This window comes from Andrographis paniculata, unplaced genomic scaffold, assembly GCF_009805555.1.
Source record: "Andrographis paniculata isolate CXL003 unplaced genomic scaffold, ASM980555v1 Contig66END, whole genome shotgun sequence".
Taxonomy (NCBI): domain Eukaryota; kingdom Viridiplantae; phylum Streptophyta; class Magnoliopsida; order Lamiales; family Acanthaceae; genus Andrographis; species Andrographis paniculata.
This window is the reverse complement of record NW_026137602.1, coordinates 4,553,873-4,570,584: the sequence shown is the minus strand read 5'-3', so window position 1 is coordinate 4,570,584 and position 16,712 is coordinate 4,553,873. Positions and strand designations below refer to the sequence as shown.

Here is a 16,712-nt window from a genome sequence, read left to right as displayed (position 1 = left end):
AAATGGTTATATTACAATTAGACAATTCTAATATATGCTACAAAAAATGTACTCCCTCCAATCCCAACATCTTATTTGGTATGTGTCAAAACATATGCAATATTTCTGAAGTGAAAATAATTAATTATATTTAATTTTTATCTCATATTTTATTTTATCATATCACTTAGATACAAAAATAAAATATACAATTCTATTTTCATCATATCATATAATTTTAAAATTATCCTACTTAATACTATTATTTAAAATTTTATGCTCAAATTAAATATTTTACCTTGTTTGAAATAGAGAAAAGTACTGTTTATATTAAAATTTAAATGAAAATTTTAAAATAAAACAAACCCTAATGTCATCTAATTTACTTAAGGCGAAACTGTTGGTGGTGAATGGGCCTCATGGCCCAAATCTGTTATAAAACTGACGGATAAAAGAGCCCATTATTTTCAATTAGGCCTGCCCATTTAACCGTACGGCTTTGCAAATATCCGAAGAAACAGAGTCGAGGGTTTTTGCAGTAGCGCGCTGGGGGAAGCGAAATGGGGAGAAGAATATTGAACGATGCTCTGAGGACCATCGTCAATGCCGAGAAGAGAGGTTTTGCATCGGCTGAGCTCAAGCCTATCTCCAATGTCATGGCGTCTTTCCTGCAGATCATGAAGTACAGAGGCATGTCTGAATCTGTGAGCGCTTATGCGCTTTTCCATCTTTTGATTAATTCAGTAGGATTGGAAAACGAAGCGCGGCCGATTTGTGATGATTGATTCATCGAACATTGGATTGTTTCATAACTCGTTTATTTACTTGATGAAATGATAGGTTACATTAAGGATTTTCAAGTGCACGATCCGCATAGGGTTGGGCGGATAAGCGTGGAGCTGCTGGGGAGGATTAAGGATTGTAAAGCGCTCACTTACAGACAAGATCTTAAGGCTCAGTATATTGAGAAATACAAGACTCGTACTCTTCCAACTCGTCAGGTTTGTGTGTTTTCTTTGCAATTCCATATACACTAATTGAAATCAAACATTGAGCTTAGCTGATTGAATGCGGAGTTCTAGTTGAATTCAGCATTAATTTTGTTCAGTGAAGGTGTCAGTGGTCTGTTAGATTGGTGTTGAGGTTTTAGGTTTATTAGTTTATCATAAAAAAATGGATCATGTGATGATCCTTAGGCTTGACAATTTTACGGACAATAGTTGATTTCAAGTATGCATTCCTGAGCTTTGTGCTCTGAAAAATCTTCTTTTATCTCTATTTGGTTGTGTCAGAACTATATTTGCAATCTTACTGAATATCTGTGTGTCAGTTTTTCTTTTCGGATAGTTAATTATTTTTCTTCCATTACTTCCTTCGAACCTTTAGCAATCAAAACTGTTATGTGATTATCTGTTGGTATATTTGATTATCAAGTTTGTTATGTGAGTTTTGTTTTATGGGTAGCGAAAAATTTATCGTCCATTACTTCCTTTGGAGCTATAGCAATCGAATAAAAGTTTATTTTCCATTACTTCCTTAGGAGATATAGCAATCAAATAAAAATTTATTTTCCATTACTGACTTTGGAGCTTTAGCAATCGAGTAAAAATTTAGTTTCCATTACTTCCTTTGGAGCTTTAGCAATTGAGTAAAAATTTATTTTCCATTACTTCCTTTGGAGCTTTAAATATCGAATAAAAATTTACCTTCCGTTACTTCGGTTGGAGCTTTAGCAATTGAATAAAAATTTACCTTCCGTTACTTCGTTTGGAGCTTTAGCAATTGAATTTGCCACATGATTATCTGTTGGTATGTATATTTTGCTGTAATTTCCTAGTTTGGAAGGTAAGACAGACGATAGTGATTGGATTGTTCTTGTCATACAGTGGGGATATGTTGTTATTACAACACCAAATGGAGTTTTAGACCATGAAGAAGCAATTCGACAAAATGTTGGCGGCCAAGTGCTTGGATACTTCTATTGACGATCCGACAATGGGGTGCATTGCAAAAACAAAGTCCCAATTGGCTATGGAAAACTTGAGTTGAATTATGAATGGTACAAGTAGCTTCTTTCAGAACAACTCATGTCGATAATGCTTCTTTTTGCGCGCCTTTTCGATTGTTCCTTTTGAAATGCAATTTTCAAAAGCAGCTAGTTAGTTCATGGACGAATGGCCAAATTTCGGATTTTCTTTTAGCCCCTAGAGCCTCATCAAAAGTGCATTTGCATTATACATCCATTGAATTTTTAGTAATGATGAATTGTTACAGATTTGCCGGAGACGACAATACATACATATAAAAAATTTGGGAATGATATAAATATGTATTGAAATGATGTTTTGAATGAAAAATTAACTTTTAGTATAATATAAAAAATAAAGAACAGACATTTAATTTGATATTTTTGAAGAGAAAAAGTCTGATAAATTTGACAAAAGATTGATGGTTGTTTCAAGATGTTTAGACAACTAAAATGAGAATGAGCAATCATCTGCCAACAAATTTATAGCCTAAACACTTTCTGGCCTAATTTTGCAGCCGATTGTACTCGACCAGTATCAACATCAAAGAAAAACTCATAATTCAATAGAAAATCATATTATATGCTCCAAGGAACCATAGTGAAAAAACCCACGACACAAAAACCAGTAAAAAATGAAGCAAAGCATATGTGTCGAGCAAGCCCTCATCGATGAATATCATCATATCATAGCATCCAACAAATATATCAATCCCCTTTTGATACACGGATCGAACATTCCTTGGCCATCATTACTAAAATTTCAATAACGAACCAAGTTAATGCCGCCTCTTTCAACAAACCATAAATAAGACCACTCTATTGCACAAATATACACAACTGGAAGAACTTTCACCTAATCATATCGAATTGCAGCATAAAAATCACAAATTTTTATGCTAAACACGTTCAAAAATTTAAAAAAACAAAATAAACTTTTAGGATCTATAATTTAAGAGAAGTGGGCATTCATGATAATCTGGATCGAACATTCATCCGACCATCGCTACACTGAACACAACCGGAAGAACCTTTCACCTAATCATGTAGAATCACAGCATGAAAATCATATCTTGATGCTAAAGAACTTCGAAAATCTAAAAACTACATAAAATTTCCGGATCCATAATTCAAGAGAAGAGGGCATTCATAATAGCAAACTATATAACCTTGAAGCCCCAATCCACATTACATATATAACCTTCCAAACCGATACGATCGGCAAATATTCATTCGAACCAATGTCATCATCATGGCAGAGTCGAATTTATGCACAATGGATACCCACGATATCAAGAAGTTCATGTATCAATCTAACACCAGATTATAGCAGAAATTAAGAGCCCCCCTGCATTATATATAGAACAGATAAAGGCATCCAATAATCTCAAATAGTACCCTATGTTCAGTTCATCCACGCGCCTTGAGCTCCGCAAGGCGCCGGCTGAGATCGTCCTCATCGACCTTCTCAGTGTCCTTGACCGAAACTGCGTGCGCCGCCGGTTGCGGCAGGCCGACGGAAACCTCGAGGCCGTAGTCATCGGCGACCTGCTGCATAAGGCTGTTGACCTCGCCTTCAGGCGTGGAGAGCGACGTGCTTCCGGCCATCGAGCTCTCCATGAACTCAGCCTGAACTTCCATATTGACGAACTGCTTCTCGAACTTGTCCATCGTCTCCGACATCTTCTGCAGGTTTCCGGTCGCCAGCGTCGATTCGAGCGATTTGACGATGCTCCCCATCGACTTGCTGATCGCGGTCATCTTCGCCTGCGTGTCGAGCCGCGCGACGACGGCGTCGAGCCGCGATGCGAGGCGGAGGTAATTCATCTGTTCGTTCCGCTTCCGGATGGCGTTCTCAGCGTAGATCCGTGCGCCGTCCATGTTGCCTTTCTCGATCGCCTTCTTCACCTTCAACTTCTCCGATTTCTCCTCCTTCTCGCACTTCCGCGCCTGCCTCTGCAGGCTCTTCGACGTGAATTTCAGATCCATAATCTGTTGCATCAATTTCTCCGTGTTCCCCATCGCCAATCCTCTCAAACAATCCAAAATCCCAAATTCCAATCTACACACGATCAAATTGGGGGAAAGCCGAGAATTTTAGGGTTCTTCTCACACTAGGGTTCTGAAATATTCGGGCAGATATCGGGTCGGGTCTGATTTCGGGTCGGGTGTACGGTAAAAGATGGCGTTACCGTTAATCTATTGACCCTCGAAACTGTAAAACGCACCCTACAGTGCGGTGCAATTCTCACTCTTCTCAAATTACGACTTTTCGAAAAGCGTGAAAAAAAAAAGGGTTAAAAAATGAATAAGTCGTATTTTCAACCCTACAATTGTTTACTATATTCCAAATTCCAGATATCAGGAAGAAATGGGCGGCAGGAGAATGGTGAAATTCCTTCACCTGGTCATTAATGGAAGACAGATCTATATTCTCTCTGCCAACGGCGGTCCAACTCTACTTAGAAAGAACTACAGTAAAATAATCCTGGTTTTCTTCATCATCCTCTCCTTTCATTTTCGTCGCCATACCGAGCCAAATCTGGAATATATGCGCCGCTGACGGAAGGTATGGGTGCGGAAATTGTTCCTTTCTGCAATCTTGTTATAATCGCGGCCACAGGAATCGATGAGCATTGTTTATTGTGCCTCAAATCGATTTGATTTAAATTTCATTTGTGTATATATATATTTACAGGCGGAAGAAAACAAGAGAGCCAGTCTCAGTTGCCACGTGTAGTTTTCTCTTCCCCAATGCTTGTGTGTCAATTATAGGTGCACCGTTTGCCTTGGTTTTCGTTTGTGCAGCCACCTGTCTTCCCAATTTCCTAATGTTTTGATATATGTATATTTTTTGACAAAAACAAGAAGATCCTGATGAAGAAATGGAGAGATTTTGATAATCTCGATTGAAAAGCGTGAGAGTTTATACGGTTTTGGTAGCAGAATAGAATAGAGACCGGTTTTTGTGATCTTGGTTTTAGCTCGATTGGTGTTTTGTAAGCCCTTCTTGTAGCTAAATTTGTTGTACAATTTTGTGTGAAATTTTCTTGTTGAGGTGAATTATATTGGGGCTTTTGCGTTGGAAATGAGCGAGAATGATGGGGACGAGGGGGTTGTTTTTGAGATAGCAATTGTTCTTCCTAAATGGGGTGAGATCAAAGGGGGGGATGCGAGTGATGATATTACTGATTGTGTTGAGGTTCTTGTTGCCGAGCTAAGAAAGAAAGGGCTGATTGTGGAAAGAGTTCTTGGCCTTCAAAATGAATTCGTCAAGGTACATTCTTAAAATTACTGCTCTCTGTATTTCATCTGCAAGATGGCTTCAATTTGTTTCGATTTGCAGCTGGCAGCTCCAATGGAGATTTTGGGAAAGGCTGCAGCAGAGTTGCAAATTAGAAAACGGACTTACATAGGTAATTGCTAGCTAGTCTTGACATGCCTTTCATTTTTTATTGACAATTTGTCTTTTGATTATTGAGTAACAACTTACCATTGCTGATATTTGTTCTGGGAAAGTTGTTGACTTAGGAATCCTCTGGGTACTTCACTTATGTAATGATGCTATTGCTGTTTTTCAGGAATGGAATTTCCATTCCAATGGGATGAGGCTGAAGCTTTTGTTAGACTCCCAGATGGTTCTTTGTTCAGTTGGTGCGAACGTTTCCTTTGCTACAAGCACCTAATAAATGGGATTGTGAGCCACTTGCTTGTCCCTTGTTCTTTTACATGATTGTATAGCTTTCTTATATGTTTGATTTTGTTAGTTCACAAGTGGTATAGATGTACAACTGTGTTAGAATTGATTTTATTCGGCGCTTTGCATTCAGTTTCAGTTTCTTGTTTGTGCCAACTGAAGGGGTGTTATGCAGGTCAACAATGAGAAATCTGTTGTACTGAAATTTGATAGTAAAGAGGTTGATTGGAAGCCAGGGGAGCTTCTAATCCGGAAATTGGAATCAATAGGCATTGTCAAAGAAGTATTTCCATTGAATGGTACAATTAGCTCCATTTTGTTCAATAGTTATTAAAATTATGATGCTAAAAGATATTAATTGCATACATCCATAGATGAAAAGAAGAGGAAGCAGCTTCTTAGAAGTTGGGCTATGAACTGGTCGGATTTCACGTCGCAGCCAATCGATGATATTTGCTCGTATTATGGCATCAAGGTAGATATTAATTAAGGCATTGTCGTGTTATGTGGTATTTTGGGGTTGGTTGCTCATTTTTTAATTCTTGCTCACTTTTGTTGAAATTGTGTGTCGTGTAGATTGCAACCTATTTTGCTTTCCTTGGAATGTATACGAAGTGGATGTTTTTCCCTGCATTGTTAGGGCTCACAGTGCATTTGATTGATTTCGGGTAAAATCTTGAAATTTGTTCATTTTTTGATTTTCTAGTGAAGTTTTACACAAGTTGCTGAGCTCAGACTTGCATTTTTCAGATCATTTCAACTGCTTGTCCTCCCTATTTTCTTCATATGCCTCATATCATGGGCTGTCTTGTTTTTCCAATTCTGGAAACGAAAGAACTCAGCCTTATCAGCTAGGTATGTCTATGGTCCTTATTTTTCCAAGTCACACTGTTCTGCATAGTGCTTTTCGTCTCAAGAACTAATTGACTTTTGTTTGATTCAAATCTTCTTATTTTTATGCTCTTGAGGGATGCAGGTTGCAGATATATTGCTCGGTTGGTGTGGAATCTGAATACAAATCTTTGCAGACAGAACAGAAAACATGGGATTCTCCCACCGAACTCATGAAGAAACAAAACACAGACAGACTGAAAGAAAAAGCATTTTTCCAAAAAGAAGAGTGGTTTGGATGGCTAATGAGATTAAGAAATGACAGTTTCATCATACTGAGCATTATATGTCTTCAGCTACCTTTCGAATTGGCTTATGCGCATCTTTACGAGGTTTTAGGTTCTGATCTTTCGAAGTAAGCACTCAATCAAAGTGCTTCTTCCTTTGTGTAAGCTCAATATTTACATTCCCTGTCAACGCCCTTGTTTTTAATAACCATTAAGCATAAAGAAGAAGCAACTGTGCCTGAAAGAAACTAGGGTTGTTGACCTGGGAATTACGAAGCTTAAAAATTCCTTACTTTTATTGAATCTCAAGCTATTATGTTAATATTCGCTATGTTTCAGGTTCTTTCTGACGGCAGTTTACCTCATAGCTATTCAATACTTCACAAGAATTGGCGGCAAGATCTCAGTGAAGCTTATTAAATACGAAAAGAATGAAAATTTGGAGTACCGAGCAAACAGTTTAGTATACAAGGTAGTGAAACAAAGACTCAAGGCATAACATGCTAGTTTTGTCTCATGAATTTCGACCACTAAAGTCGAACATTACTTTTTCCAGGTTTTTGGCCTTTACTTCATGCAGTCGTACATAGGGATCTTTTATCATGCTCTACTTCATCGGAATATCAAGACCCTCAGGCAAGTTTTGATCCAACGTCTGGTAATATACGAGGTATATCAAATTTGAGTAGCTTTCTTTTACATATTCCACTTTAAAGACTATGCATCTCTCTCTTATACTTTATGCTGGTTAACATATTTAAGGTGATCGAAAATCTGCTGGAGAATTCTATACCTTATATATCATACAGCTTCAAGAAATTTAGAACTGTCCGGAACAAGCGAAAGAGGGAACACGAGTCATCAAGGGACAAGCCTCATCCCATCCCAAGGGTAGAGAAAGATTATCTTAAACATTCTTATGCTGCAAGTATTGGCAAGGAAATTGAAGATGGACTTTTTGACGGTAATCGATGATGACTTCTTACATGACTGCTTTACGACAAGAGATTTTCATATTTGCCTACGGTATCTGGTTGAAAAGTAATTAATATGTGATATTATGAACTCCATTGCTTCTGGTGCAGATTTCCTGGAGTTGGTATTGCAATTCGGGATGATCATGATGTTTGCTTGCGCGTTCCCTCTAGCATTTGCGTTTGTAGTAGTGGTAACTATTAATTTCCGATTTCTTTTTCTTCGAAAAATGATGCAAGAATCTTCAGTATACACAATGATAATCCTGTCTTTGATAAAAACAGAGTAACTTAAACTATTGATTTCCAATTTGTTTTTCTTCAAAAATGATGCAAGAATCTTCAGTAGACACATTGATAATCCTATCTTTGATAAACAGAGTAACTTAACGGAGATCAGAACAGACGCCCTTAAACTACTCGCAATGATGAGAAGGCCGATACCTCGTTCAGATGCAACGATTGGAGCATGGCAGAATATTTTCCAGGTACAGTACACTCTTTCCTCAATCAACAAGATCACTACATGAATTGGCCTTCTAACAATACTTGCGTGTCCGTATCTCAGTTTCTCATAGTGATGTCGATTTGCACAAATAGCGCGCTCCTCGTATGTTTGTACGATCAGGAAGGGAACTGGAGTTTGTCTCCCGGGCTTGCCGGGATCCTCATCATGGAACACGTGCTTTTGTTCATTAAATTTGGATTCTCTCGGCTTGTTCCTGAGGTATCCGGGAGCTCTTTACTATCCTATTGCAAACTTTTGACTCTTTTGACTTATTCAATAAATTTCTTTGACAAGGAACCGGCATGGGTAAGAGCTGCTCGGATGAAGGAAGCTACTGAAGCAGAAAAGATGTGTTGCAAACAACTCCTGAGGAGTATTTCAGGCGACGAAAAGATTCCCCGCGAAACTAAAAAGAACGATTAGGTAAATTTTTCTTGAGCTTTGCACTACATAATGGGTTCATCGGAACACTTTCTTGGCCTTATAAGAATATCTGCACTAGCTGGAAATGGTAAAAAATCTTCTCGCATCTGTGTAGGATTGTGTTGTTTGTTGTGTCTCGACTCGGGTATTGCTGTAAAGGTTTTTTAGGATAAAAGGATGATAAGATTTCTAGCTATTCTTTGAGCTGAGACTAAGAGTGAAATATGATTTGCATACAGTTGTTGATATGTGCATAAAAATGTCAAAAGATTGTGTACATTATTCTTGGATTCTGATCAATGGTTCGGATCTTAGCCGTACGAAGCTTTGCTTTTAGTCGGCAGATCTGAACCGCTGGCTGACCTGGCGGGCGTAGGCGGCAACTGCCTTAGCCCATCTTCGGATCCCATTTTTGACCTTTTGGGAATCCAAGTGTTTGAGAGATTTCACGGCCGGGTCGATGGTGAAGGACAAGCACCCGGTCGAATATGAGTGCCTTGTTGCTTTGTTGGTGTCGTAGTAATTCGAATCGAATTCTTCCTTCAAGGATTTGGATTTGGAATTGGCTGTAGAATTCTTCTCCATCAAAATCTTGCACTTCTTAGTAACGTTGTGTGTTTGTTTATATATAGAATTTTACCAAGGGAATATTATTGGTTTGGTGGCGTGCAAGAACGTGCTGCTACAATGAATTTGAGATCTTTTACCAAATCAACAAAATTTAAATCCAATTGACTTATGTAAATATTAACATAGAAACGAATTTCTTCTGCAAGGAAAATGTTCGGAAATAAGCTGTATTTCTTGTTGGTCAAGCACAAATACAAATTCCTAAACAAGTTTCAATTATTCTTCTTTAAAAAGTTTCGACTTTTCCCCAGCCCACAACTTTCTTAGCTTTCGAACAATGAATATTCAATCTAAGACAACCTAAAACAACCAAGTCAAGATGGTCTGCATGCTTTACAACTCAAAACGCCACCCTATTACCTTTCCAAAAGTAATACTTTTGTCGTCTAAATTTTGTCCATTTGACTGATACAGGTTGTAAGCAAAATAAATTAAAAAAAATAAAAAAAAATCCTTTTATAGTAAAAAAAAGGTTGAAAAAATTGATATTTTTCTACTGAAAAACAAGAATATTTTTGTTATGACAATAAAGAAAGAGGTAGATGCAAATTTCAAAGACAGTGAATTTGTTGAAGGGATTGGTATTGATATAGGTATTAAACAAGTAATAGAAACAGTGTAGATATGACAAAGATGAGAGAAATAAAATAAAATAATTGCATACAAGACGTTGAATGTGCCAAGGTACAAAATGTATATAAATAAAGAAAGATCCAACAAGATGTGATGCAGCTAGAAAGTTTGGTATATATATATATATATGTATATCAAGTCAACAACAAAGCCTAGCAGGGAAAATCTGGAACACAGAAGAGCATAGTATCGAGCGACAACAAATAAACGGTAGGATCAGGCAATATAACCATAAAAGCATCCGAAACTTTCAAGATAATAACTTAAGTTCTTCCCAATAGAGGCAAGAAAAACCTGTAAATGTTTTAACTTAAAGCATAAGATACCATTGGTACAGAGCTGCGTGACGGTGACAACAGCAACGGCAAAAGCTTGAAGCATAAAGATCGGAGGACCTAAGCAGCTTGTCTGTTCCTCTTCTTGACACCGGACTTTGCAACTTTGAGACTTCTGTTCACCACACTTAATCGAGCAAGTGCCGCCTTCTTCAGATCTGGCCTGTAATAGTTATCAGCCACCTGCACTCAAGAATCGCAGTTAGTAGGGAAATCTTAGACACCGATAGCAAAAGGTTTGCTAAATTAGTCACGAAGCAATTGGCCAACAGTTATAGAAGCATTTTCATACAATTTCTAATTCCCAGTTATAAAATATCATGAGACACAAATTTGATGAATGAATACCAAAATTGGAGCACAAATTTATACCTGGTTCGTAACAGCCTTTGCCATTCGGCTGAACTCCTTTTTCATGGTAGACTTGTGGACTAAACTGGATGGCTTATTCTGTTTCTTGGTCTTTGTAGTCCCCAACACAACTCCTTGATCCTTGCCAGGTTGAATGGTCACTGTTTTCTTGTTCGCCAGCCCTATTACATAATAAACATAGATATCATGTTACGGCCATCAATAGTGCAATGCAGATTATAACACGACTTAGAAACAGTTATCGACAATCAACATTCACTGAGAAATCATGGCAGAAATAACTCTACATACTCAACTTTCGATGGAAAGTAATCAAACAAAGAGTTCATCATATCATCGATGATCTATAGCAATAAAATATGCTGCTGCCAATATCACTTCTGCATAACCATAACCTATTAATATGAAGTGTAAGAAATTACCTACTGATAAATGTCCCATCACAATAAACATAGAAAATTAGAAATCCGTCGATAGTACAATGCAGATTAAAACACAAAATCTAAACAGTTGCCAACAATCAAAATTTACTGAGAAAACATGGCATAAACAACTCTAGATACTCAACTTTCGTTGGAAACTAATTAAACAAAGGCTTCATCATAGCATATTTGATCTATAGCAATAAAACATCCTTCCAGTATTACTTTGGCATAACCAAAAACTATCAATATGGTCAAGAGTATGAAATCAACAACTGACAAATGTTTCATTACAATAAACACTATCAAAAGCTATTAAATCATAATAAGAATCGAAACACATGAAGTGAAATTTCAGTACTAAATTAGAATCGCCAGATTGCACCAAAATAGTTCGAATAATCGAAAAGTGAACACGCACAGCATCAAATCACGCATCAATATATAGAGAAAAAAAATAAAAAAATAAAAATCAACCAGAGTGCTTGTAGGAGTGAACGTTGTAGAGATTGTTCGGCTCCTTGCTAAACTTGACGCTAGCAGTTCCGTTTCCAAACTCCTTCACCAAAAAGGAGTTATTCTTCTTGACGATCTCCCAAATCAGCTGCCCCGGAACCGTCGCCATTGCTAACAACAAACAAGTAAACCCTAAATCACAGACAAAAATTATCCAGCTCAATTACAACTAACATACACATAACGTACTAAACGCCTACAGACACAAAACTTACTGTCTGAAGATTGAAAGGATCTTCTGCGGGACGGCTTACACAATGAGGCCACAACGAGCAGCCTGCGACATATATGCGGTCAGATCCAAAACCCTAGCTTCGTGAAATGACCTAATTGCCCCGCCTCCATTTGAAGACAATTCGGGTAGGTCTGTGCCCGCCCGGCCCGGTGTTAATTTAGGGGTTTGGATTTAAAATTTAATTTTTGGAATGTAATATCAATTTTTAAAATTTAAATTTGGTCGGATCTTAAATGCGATTAAATTAATAATTAAAAAAAATTATATTATATATATTTATAATTATTCATATTCTCTTAATTTATAATTTTATTTTTTTTTATTTTATTTTTCAAAATTTTATTTTCTCACTAATTATTTTTACTGTTTGGTCATGACTGATTTGCAAAGTATTAGGTTAGTTCCGGGTTTATTCAGTACAATTTCACGTCATAAAAAAAAAATATATATTTAATATTTATATATATTTATTATTGTCTCTCAGTCGTTCAATAGTTTGCTCATTTTAATTTAAAAAAAATAGATTAAAATATAAATTGACAAAAAAAAAAAAAGAAAAGTAAAAATAAATGTGTATCTCGAATCCACCCTTGTCATCTCTAACTTATATGCTACCAATTTTATTTTTGCAAATATGACATTCAAATTACACATGCTTATTTACATAAAATTAATATTCAATATGGTTTAAAAAAATAAAAAATTAAAGGATTAAAACATTAGTATATTTTTTTAAAAAAATTTAATGGCACCCAAATGAAATCAGTAAAGACGGTCTAAAATGTCACATTATTACTATTATGATCATATACAACGGAGGTTTTTTTTGTTTCTAAATGTACACTACACATCTTGTAAGGTAAAATGCAACACATTTTCTGATCCCGGCTGTGATTTCAACCAAAATTTTTACAATATCGAACATATTTATACCAATCTCATCCTGCAAAAACCGACGCTCCGCCGTCGTCACCGTCATTTACCCGTTAAGGGCCGCGTTGATTCGACTGAAAACCACCTTCAACGGGACGCACGCCACCGAAGGGCCGCCGATCTTCTCCATTGTCGGCAGCTTCGTCTCGACCTGTCTCTGCAGATTAGTCAGCGAAGACAACCTCCTAACCTTCTTCGACGACGGCACGTTCCTCCTCGATTTCGTCGTCGGGATGCCTCCGCGGCGCTTCTTGCTCCTCGAAACCCTTCCATGGCCCTTCCGTTTCGTAGCTTTGACGGTCGGGTTTTTGTAGTCACGCTCGGAATTGCTGCTGTGACACTCGGAGAAGACGAGCGGATCGTCGTCGACCAATGCTTCGACGGTGACCGGGTGGCCGATAATCGCCTGACCGGACGACTTGCTCATCAGAGAAATGAACGGGACGTGCTGCGATCGCGGGCTGACCCTCACCTCCACCGCGACATCGTACAGGCCGGACGCGGGAATGCGGTGTCCTGGCGGCGAGAAATCAAAGGCGTCGAACTTTGGGTTGACGGTGAAACGGGACTGGCGACAGGGGAGTACCCTCTGGGGTGTTGTCAATGCGCGGGACTGTCTTTGAGGGGCATTCCAGTTCCAGCCGCGGGTTTCCGGGTTGGCTCCCGTCTCGGCTTCGTCATCGTCGGTATCGATTTTCCTTGGTCTGGAATTCCTCTTCCCTTTCAGCTGCCATTTGGAAGCACCTTTTTCTACAACAATGGGTCCAATGTTATGAATATCAGCAGTACCTGAACTGGTCGAACCAGTCTCATTGTGCTCCTCATTTCCTAACGACGCAGTTTCGACGTGACTGCTTTGGCTCGATTGTGCGCCGACGGAAATCTTCTGAGGTGCCGTAGATACGACACCCGACAAACCTGCCGGAATTATATTCAAAAGCTGAGTAACTATAATGAGAAATCAATAGCCACTTATCAATACATGGGAGATAAAACGAACTAATAAACATTACATCAAATACTAATTTTTTACTATTCCCAAAGTTCTCCAAAACTTTCAAAATTTCAATATAAACATAGTCATAATCTTCGAAATTGACAAGAAACGGCCGTAAAAATCATACCTGCGGAGTTCTTTTCTTCATTAAGGGAAGGATCGCTAGAATGTCTAGATGTGTTCAACGAAATTGGATGATCACACGAAACCCCGGTACTATCTGAGTTGTTGTTGACGACAACCGAATTGTTTAACTTAAATTCATTAGAGTCTAATCCAGAAACCTTCCCCTCGGGAGCTCCTGGAACAGAAGATTCAGTTGGACAGGGCATTTTTTCAGGAACAGGCACCATTGCTGTACACTCCAAAACTTTGGTCAATGTCCGGCGTCGACTTTTCCTCTTCAAGGTGTCATTAGCAGCACCATGCGATCTTTTCCTTTTTGGTGATGGTAGAACACCCATCCCGAGGTCCTCGAGCCCTTTCATGCGCTTTGCTCCCATGATTCCGTCGTCCTCTGAGTCATTAGGGGTTCTCCATCTCTTAGACTCTTCCATAATTGCATCTGGATTGATAACCCCCTCGAATGAAACACCAGATTGAGAGACTTCTGGCGCCAAATATAAATCCTCTTCGGGGATATTCAAATCCTCATGAATATCTTGATTCATTTCATTTGATTTGAGAGTAGGCGATTCATCAGCATGCTGTTGCTCCTCATCTTGTGACTGTAAGTTTGGGCAAGCTTTTTCAAGGCGGATGCGCTCCAACTCAAGTGCCTCAAGAATGGCTTCTTCTCTTCGAGCATATTTAACTGATTTCTTAGAAGGATGTGATACTGATGCAGATGCTTTAGCTTTTTCGATACAGTCATTGTACTCCCCACAGCGAAAGGGCTTCACCCTTTTTGATCTCTCGAGATTATACCAGTCCCTGAGATTATATCAGCACCAAATAGTTAGGCAAAACCAACATTTCCGACAGAAGAACAAGAACAGCTTGTTTCACAAATACAATGACGGCAAAAAATTATATATTTGAGCCATCAACAAAGTGAAATGGGAAACATCTAGAACAGCTAAAGCAAGGGTTTTCCTAATGGGGGAAAAAGTCTCGAGTGACACAAACCATTGCGTCAACTTTATGTCGCAAATGCAATATTAACATCAGCTGATCAATATTTAGGTAATTCACAGTACAGATAATGATCAAATGAGACCGTCAAAGCTTATATGCTGTCAGTTTATCAATGGCCATTTCACAGTACAGATAATGATAAAATACGAGCAGGAGGTTTCCTTGTCATTTGTCCAGTTAAAACTAGAGCAACTTTGCCCTCTTTTGAAGGGCCATCGTTAACCGACAAACAGACACAAATGGATAAAACTCAACTCAAAACTAGCATCTTCGACAAGAATTCCAACAGCTCACCACCATGTGCTATTAATATTCACACCGCATCAGAAATACCTAGAACCAACCTAAGTACACTTCTCCAACAGATTCAACACCCTATTCAAGAACTCCGAATCATGCAACAATACCACCACTTGTGCAAACTAAATCCACTAAAACAGAATTGATTTGGCTACAACAAAACCAACATTAGTTCGTTGTAACAAAATTTTAGCCGAAGGAACACTAACATAACCTTGACCAGCTGCACTAAGATTCAGTCCACAATTACAATGTTTCGAAGAAGTTCAAACAAATGCAGAATGCAACTGTAAAAATGGTTATAGAGGTAAGGCGAACAGAAAGCTGAATAATCAATGTACAGTCTCCAATCTCCTCCCGAAAACTCCAAGCATCGAAACCAAACTTCTCCATGATTCATAGACGCAGAAATTATCCACACAGAAATGATCCAATCAAGTAAAATCAACAACTGGACTAATAAGGATACTTACACACTTGCATCTTCTCTACCTAAGAGCTTAACAGGAGTCCCTGCTCTTGGTGTAGAGATACAGCCGTCCGGCAATTCTTCCGGGCCGACAATCCGGCCAGGCCACCACGATCCATTCCTCCGACGAACCCAAACCAACCCCCCAACGGTCGCATCAATGCCCTTGTTGGGGTCCTCCCCAAAACTCCCCATCGATTTTGATCTCCGAAACCAAATAGGAACAAAATCAAACCACAGAACATAAAGCCCTAGTTCTTCACTTAATTGTATTTCCGAGACAGGATTTCTTGCGCGCAAAGAAAATCACTGGAAGAAAAACCCCCAAACCCTCCCGAGAAAGCGTGCGCAATAATCCAATGTCTGTAAAGGGTAAAACATCAAACAAAAACCAGAAAACAAAAATTGCACACAATCAATCCACAATAAGCTGAGAAAATCGGGCAGACAAGGACGGAGGAATCAGATCATTCCCAAACAAAGATTGCAGAAGCAAACACATAAGAGGTTAAACTAAGTAACAGATCTCGCAAAACGAAGTCCTCTCCCAGTTCACGCACCCTGATTTTCAGAGAATATTTTAAAACCCTCGCAATTCCATCATTTCATTTCCGCATGATTGCGGCATTCGGTGGGAAAGCTTCAATCGTTTTACTTCCTTTTCTTCCCCTCCAGCCACCCCAAGCCGTTTGTGCTTCACTACTGCCAAACCATTAAATGCAGATAAAGCAGAAGAAACGGGAAGGATTTTTCATCGGCGCCGCCAGTGGCTGAAGCGGTGAGGCTGATGATGCAACATGCAGCACAGAGTTCAGAAATATGACATCGATGATGGCACACCTTCGACTGCCTTTTACAGCAAAAGCCAGACAACCTCTTGTAGAGAGAGTGTGTGTGTGTTTTTCGGAGAGAGAAAGATTATACATATATATCTCATTTTGCAGTGTGAGGTGAAAAGAATATAAAAAGGAAAAAAAATGGGGCTGTAATCAGGTGCGGTGAGGACTA

The 16,712-nt window shown here is 38.6% G+C and overlaps 5 protein-coding genes across 8 annotated transcripts; 2 read left to right on the top strand and 3 right to left on the bottom strand.

Annotated features, from left to right (window-relative positions):
* Window positions 1–489: 489 nt before the first annotated feature.
* On the top strand, window positions 490–2,265 carry LOC127262791 (40S ribosomal protein S15a-5-like). The gene is made up of 3 exons (XM_051291614.1): window positions 490–669; window positions 820–980; window positions 1,866–2,265. The coding sequence occupies exons 1-3, from the start codon at window positions 540–542 to the stop codon at window positions 1,962–1,964; spliced, it is 390 nt and encodes a 129-aa protein (XP_051147571.1). The 5' UTR covers window positions 490–539; the 3' UTR covers window positions 1,965–2,265.
* Window positions 2,266–3,151: 886 nt separating this feature from the next.
* Window positions 3,152–4,209, bottom strand: LOC127262970 (ESCRT-related protein CHMP1B). The gene has a single exon (XM_051291852.1). It carries the CDS (start codon window positions 4,025–4,027, stop codon window positions 3,416–3,418), a length of 612 nt encoding a protein of 203 aa, XP_051147809.1. The 5' UTR covers window positions 4,028–4,209; the 3' UTR covers window positions 3,152–3,415.
* Window positions 4,210–4,345: 136 nt separating this feature from the next.
* Window positions 4,346–9,417, top strand: LOC127262966 (anoctamin-like protein At1g73020). Of its 2 annotated transcripts, none has more exons than XM_051291846.1 (17): window positions 4,346–4,574; window positions 4,704–5,282; window positions 5,352–5,421; window positions 5,587–5,702; window positions 5,878–6,001; window positions 6,077–6,177; window positions 6,279–6,370; window positions 6,453–6,557; window positions 6,679–6,948; window positions 7,160–7,292; window positions 7,377–7,490; window positions 7,583–7,784; window positions 7,906–7,988; window positions 8,175–8,282; window positions 8,363–8,521; window positions 8,597–8,725; window positions 8,841–9,417. In XM_051291846.1, the coding sequence occupies exons 2-16, from the start codon at window positions 5,094–5,096 to the stop codon at window positions 8,723–8,725; spliced, it is 1,995 nt and encodes a 664-aa protein (XP_051147803.1). In that variant the 5' UTR covers window positions 4,346–4,574; window positions 4,704–5,093; the 3' UTR covers window positions 8,841–9,417. The 2 variants fall into 2 exon arrangements, with proteins under 2 accessions (XP_051147803.1, XP_051147802.1); XM_051291845.1 differs by having other exon boundaries at window positions 4,347–4,574; window positions 4,704–4,780; window positions 4,877–5,282; window positions 8,597–9,417.
* A 577-nt stretch (window positions 9,418–9,994) lies between these two features.
* LOC127262971 (60S ribosomal protein L28-2-like) lies at window positions 9,995–11,960 on the bottom strand. 2 transcript variants are annotated; one of them, XM_051291853.1, is made up of 4 exons: window positions 11,849–11,960; window positions 11,595–11,765; window positions 10,696–10,856; window positions 9,995–10,506 (listed from the first exon to the last, which is right to left on the bottom strand). In XM_051291853.1, the coding sequence occupies exons 2-4, from the start codon at window positions 11,740–11,742 to the stop codon at window positions 10,384–10,386; spliced, it is 432 nt and encodes a 143-aa protein (XP_051147810.1). In that variant the 5' UTR covers window positions 11,743–11,765; window positions 11,849–11,960; the 3' UTR covers window positions 9,995–10,383. The 2 variants fall into 2 exon arrangements, with proteins under 2 accessions (XP_051147810.1, XP_051147811.1); XM_051291854.1 differs by having other exon boundaries at window positions 11,595–11,744.
* A 679-nt stretch (window positions 11,961–12,639) lies between these two features.
* Window positions 12,640–16,591, bottom strand: LOC127262968 (uncharacterized protein At1g51745-like). Of its 2 annotated transcripts, XM_051291847.1 has the most exons (4): window positions 16,265–16,591; window positions 15,709–16,067; window positions 13,926–14,731; window positions 12,640–13,719 (listed from the first exon to the last, which is right to left on the bottom strand). In XM_051291847.1, exons 2-4 carry the CDS (start codon window positions 15,897–15,899, stop codon window positions 12,848–12,850), a joined length of 1,869 nt encoding a protein of 622 aa, XP_051147804.1. In that variant the 5' UTR covers window positions 15,900–16,067; window positions 16,265–16,591; the 3' UTR covers window positions 12,640–12,847. The 2 variants fall into 2 exon arrangements, with proteins under 2 accessions (XP_051147804.1, XP_051147805.1); XM_051291848.1 differs by having other exon boundaries at window positions 15,709–16,591.
* Between the last annotated feature and the right edge of the window lie 121 nt (window positions 16,592–16,712).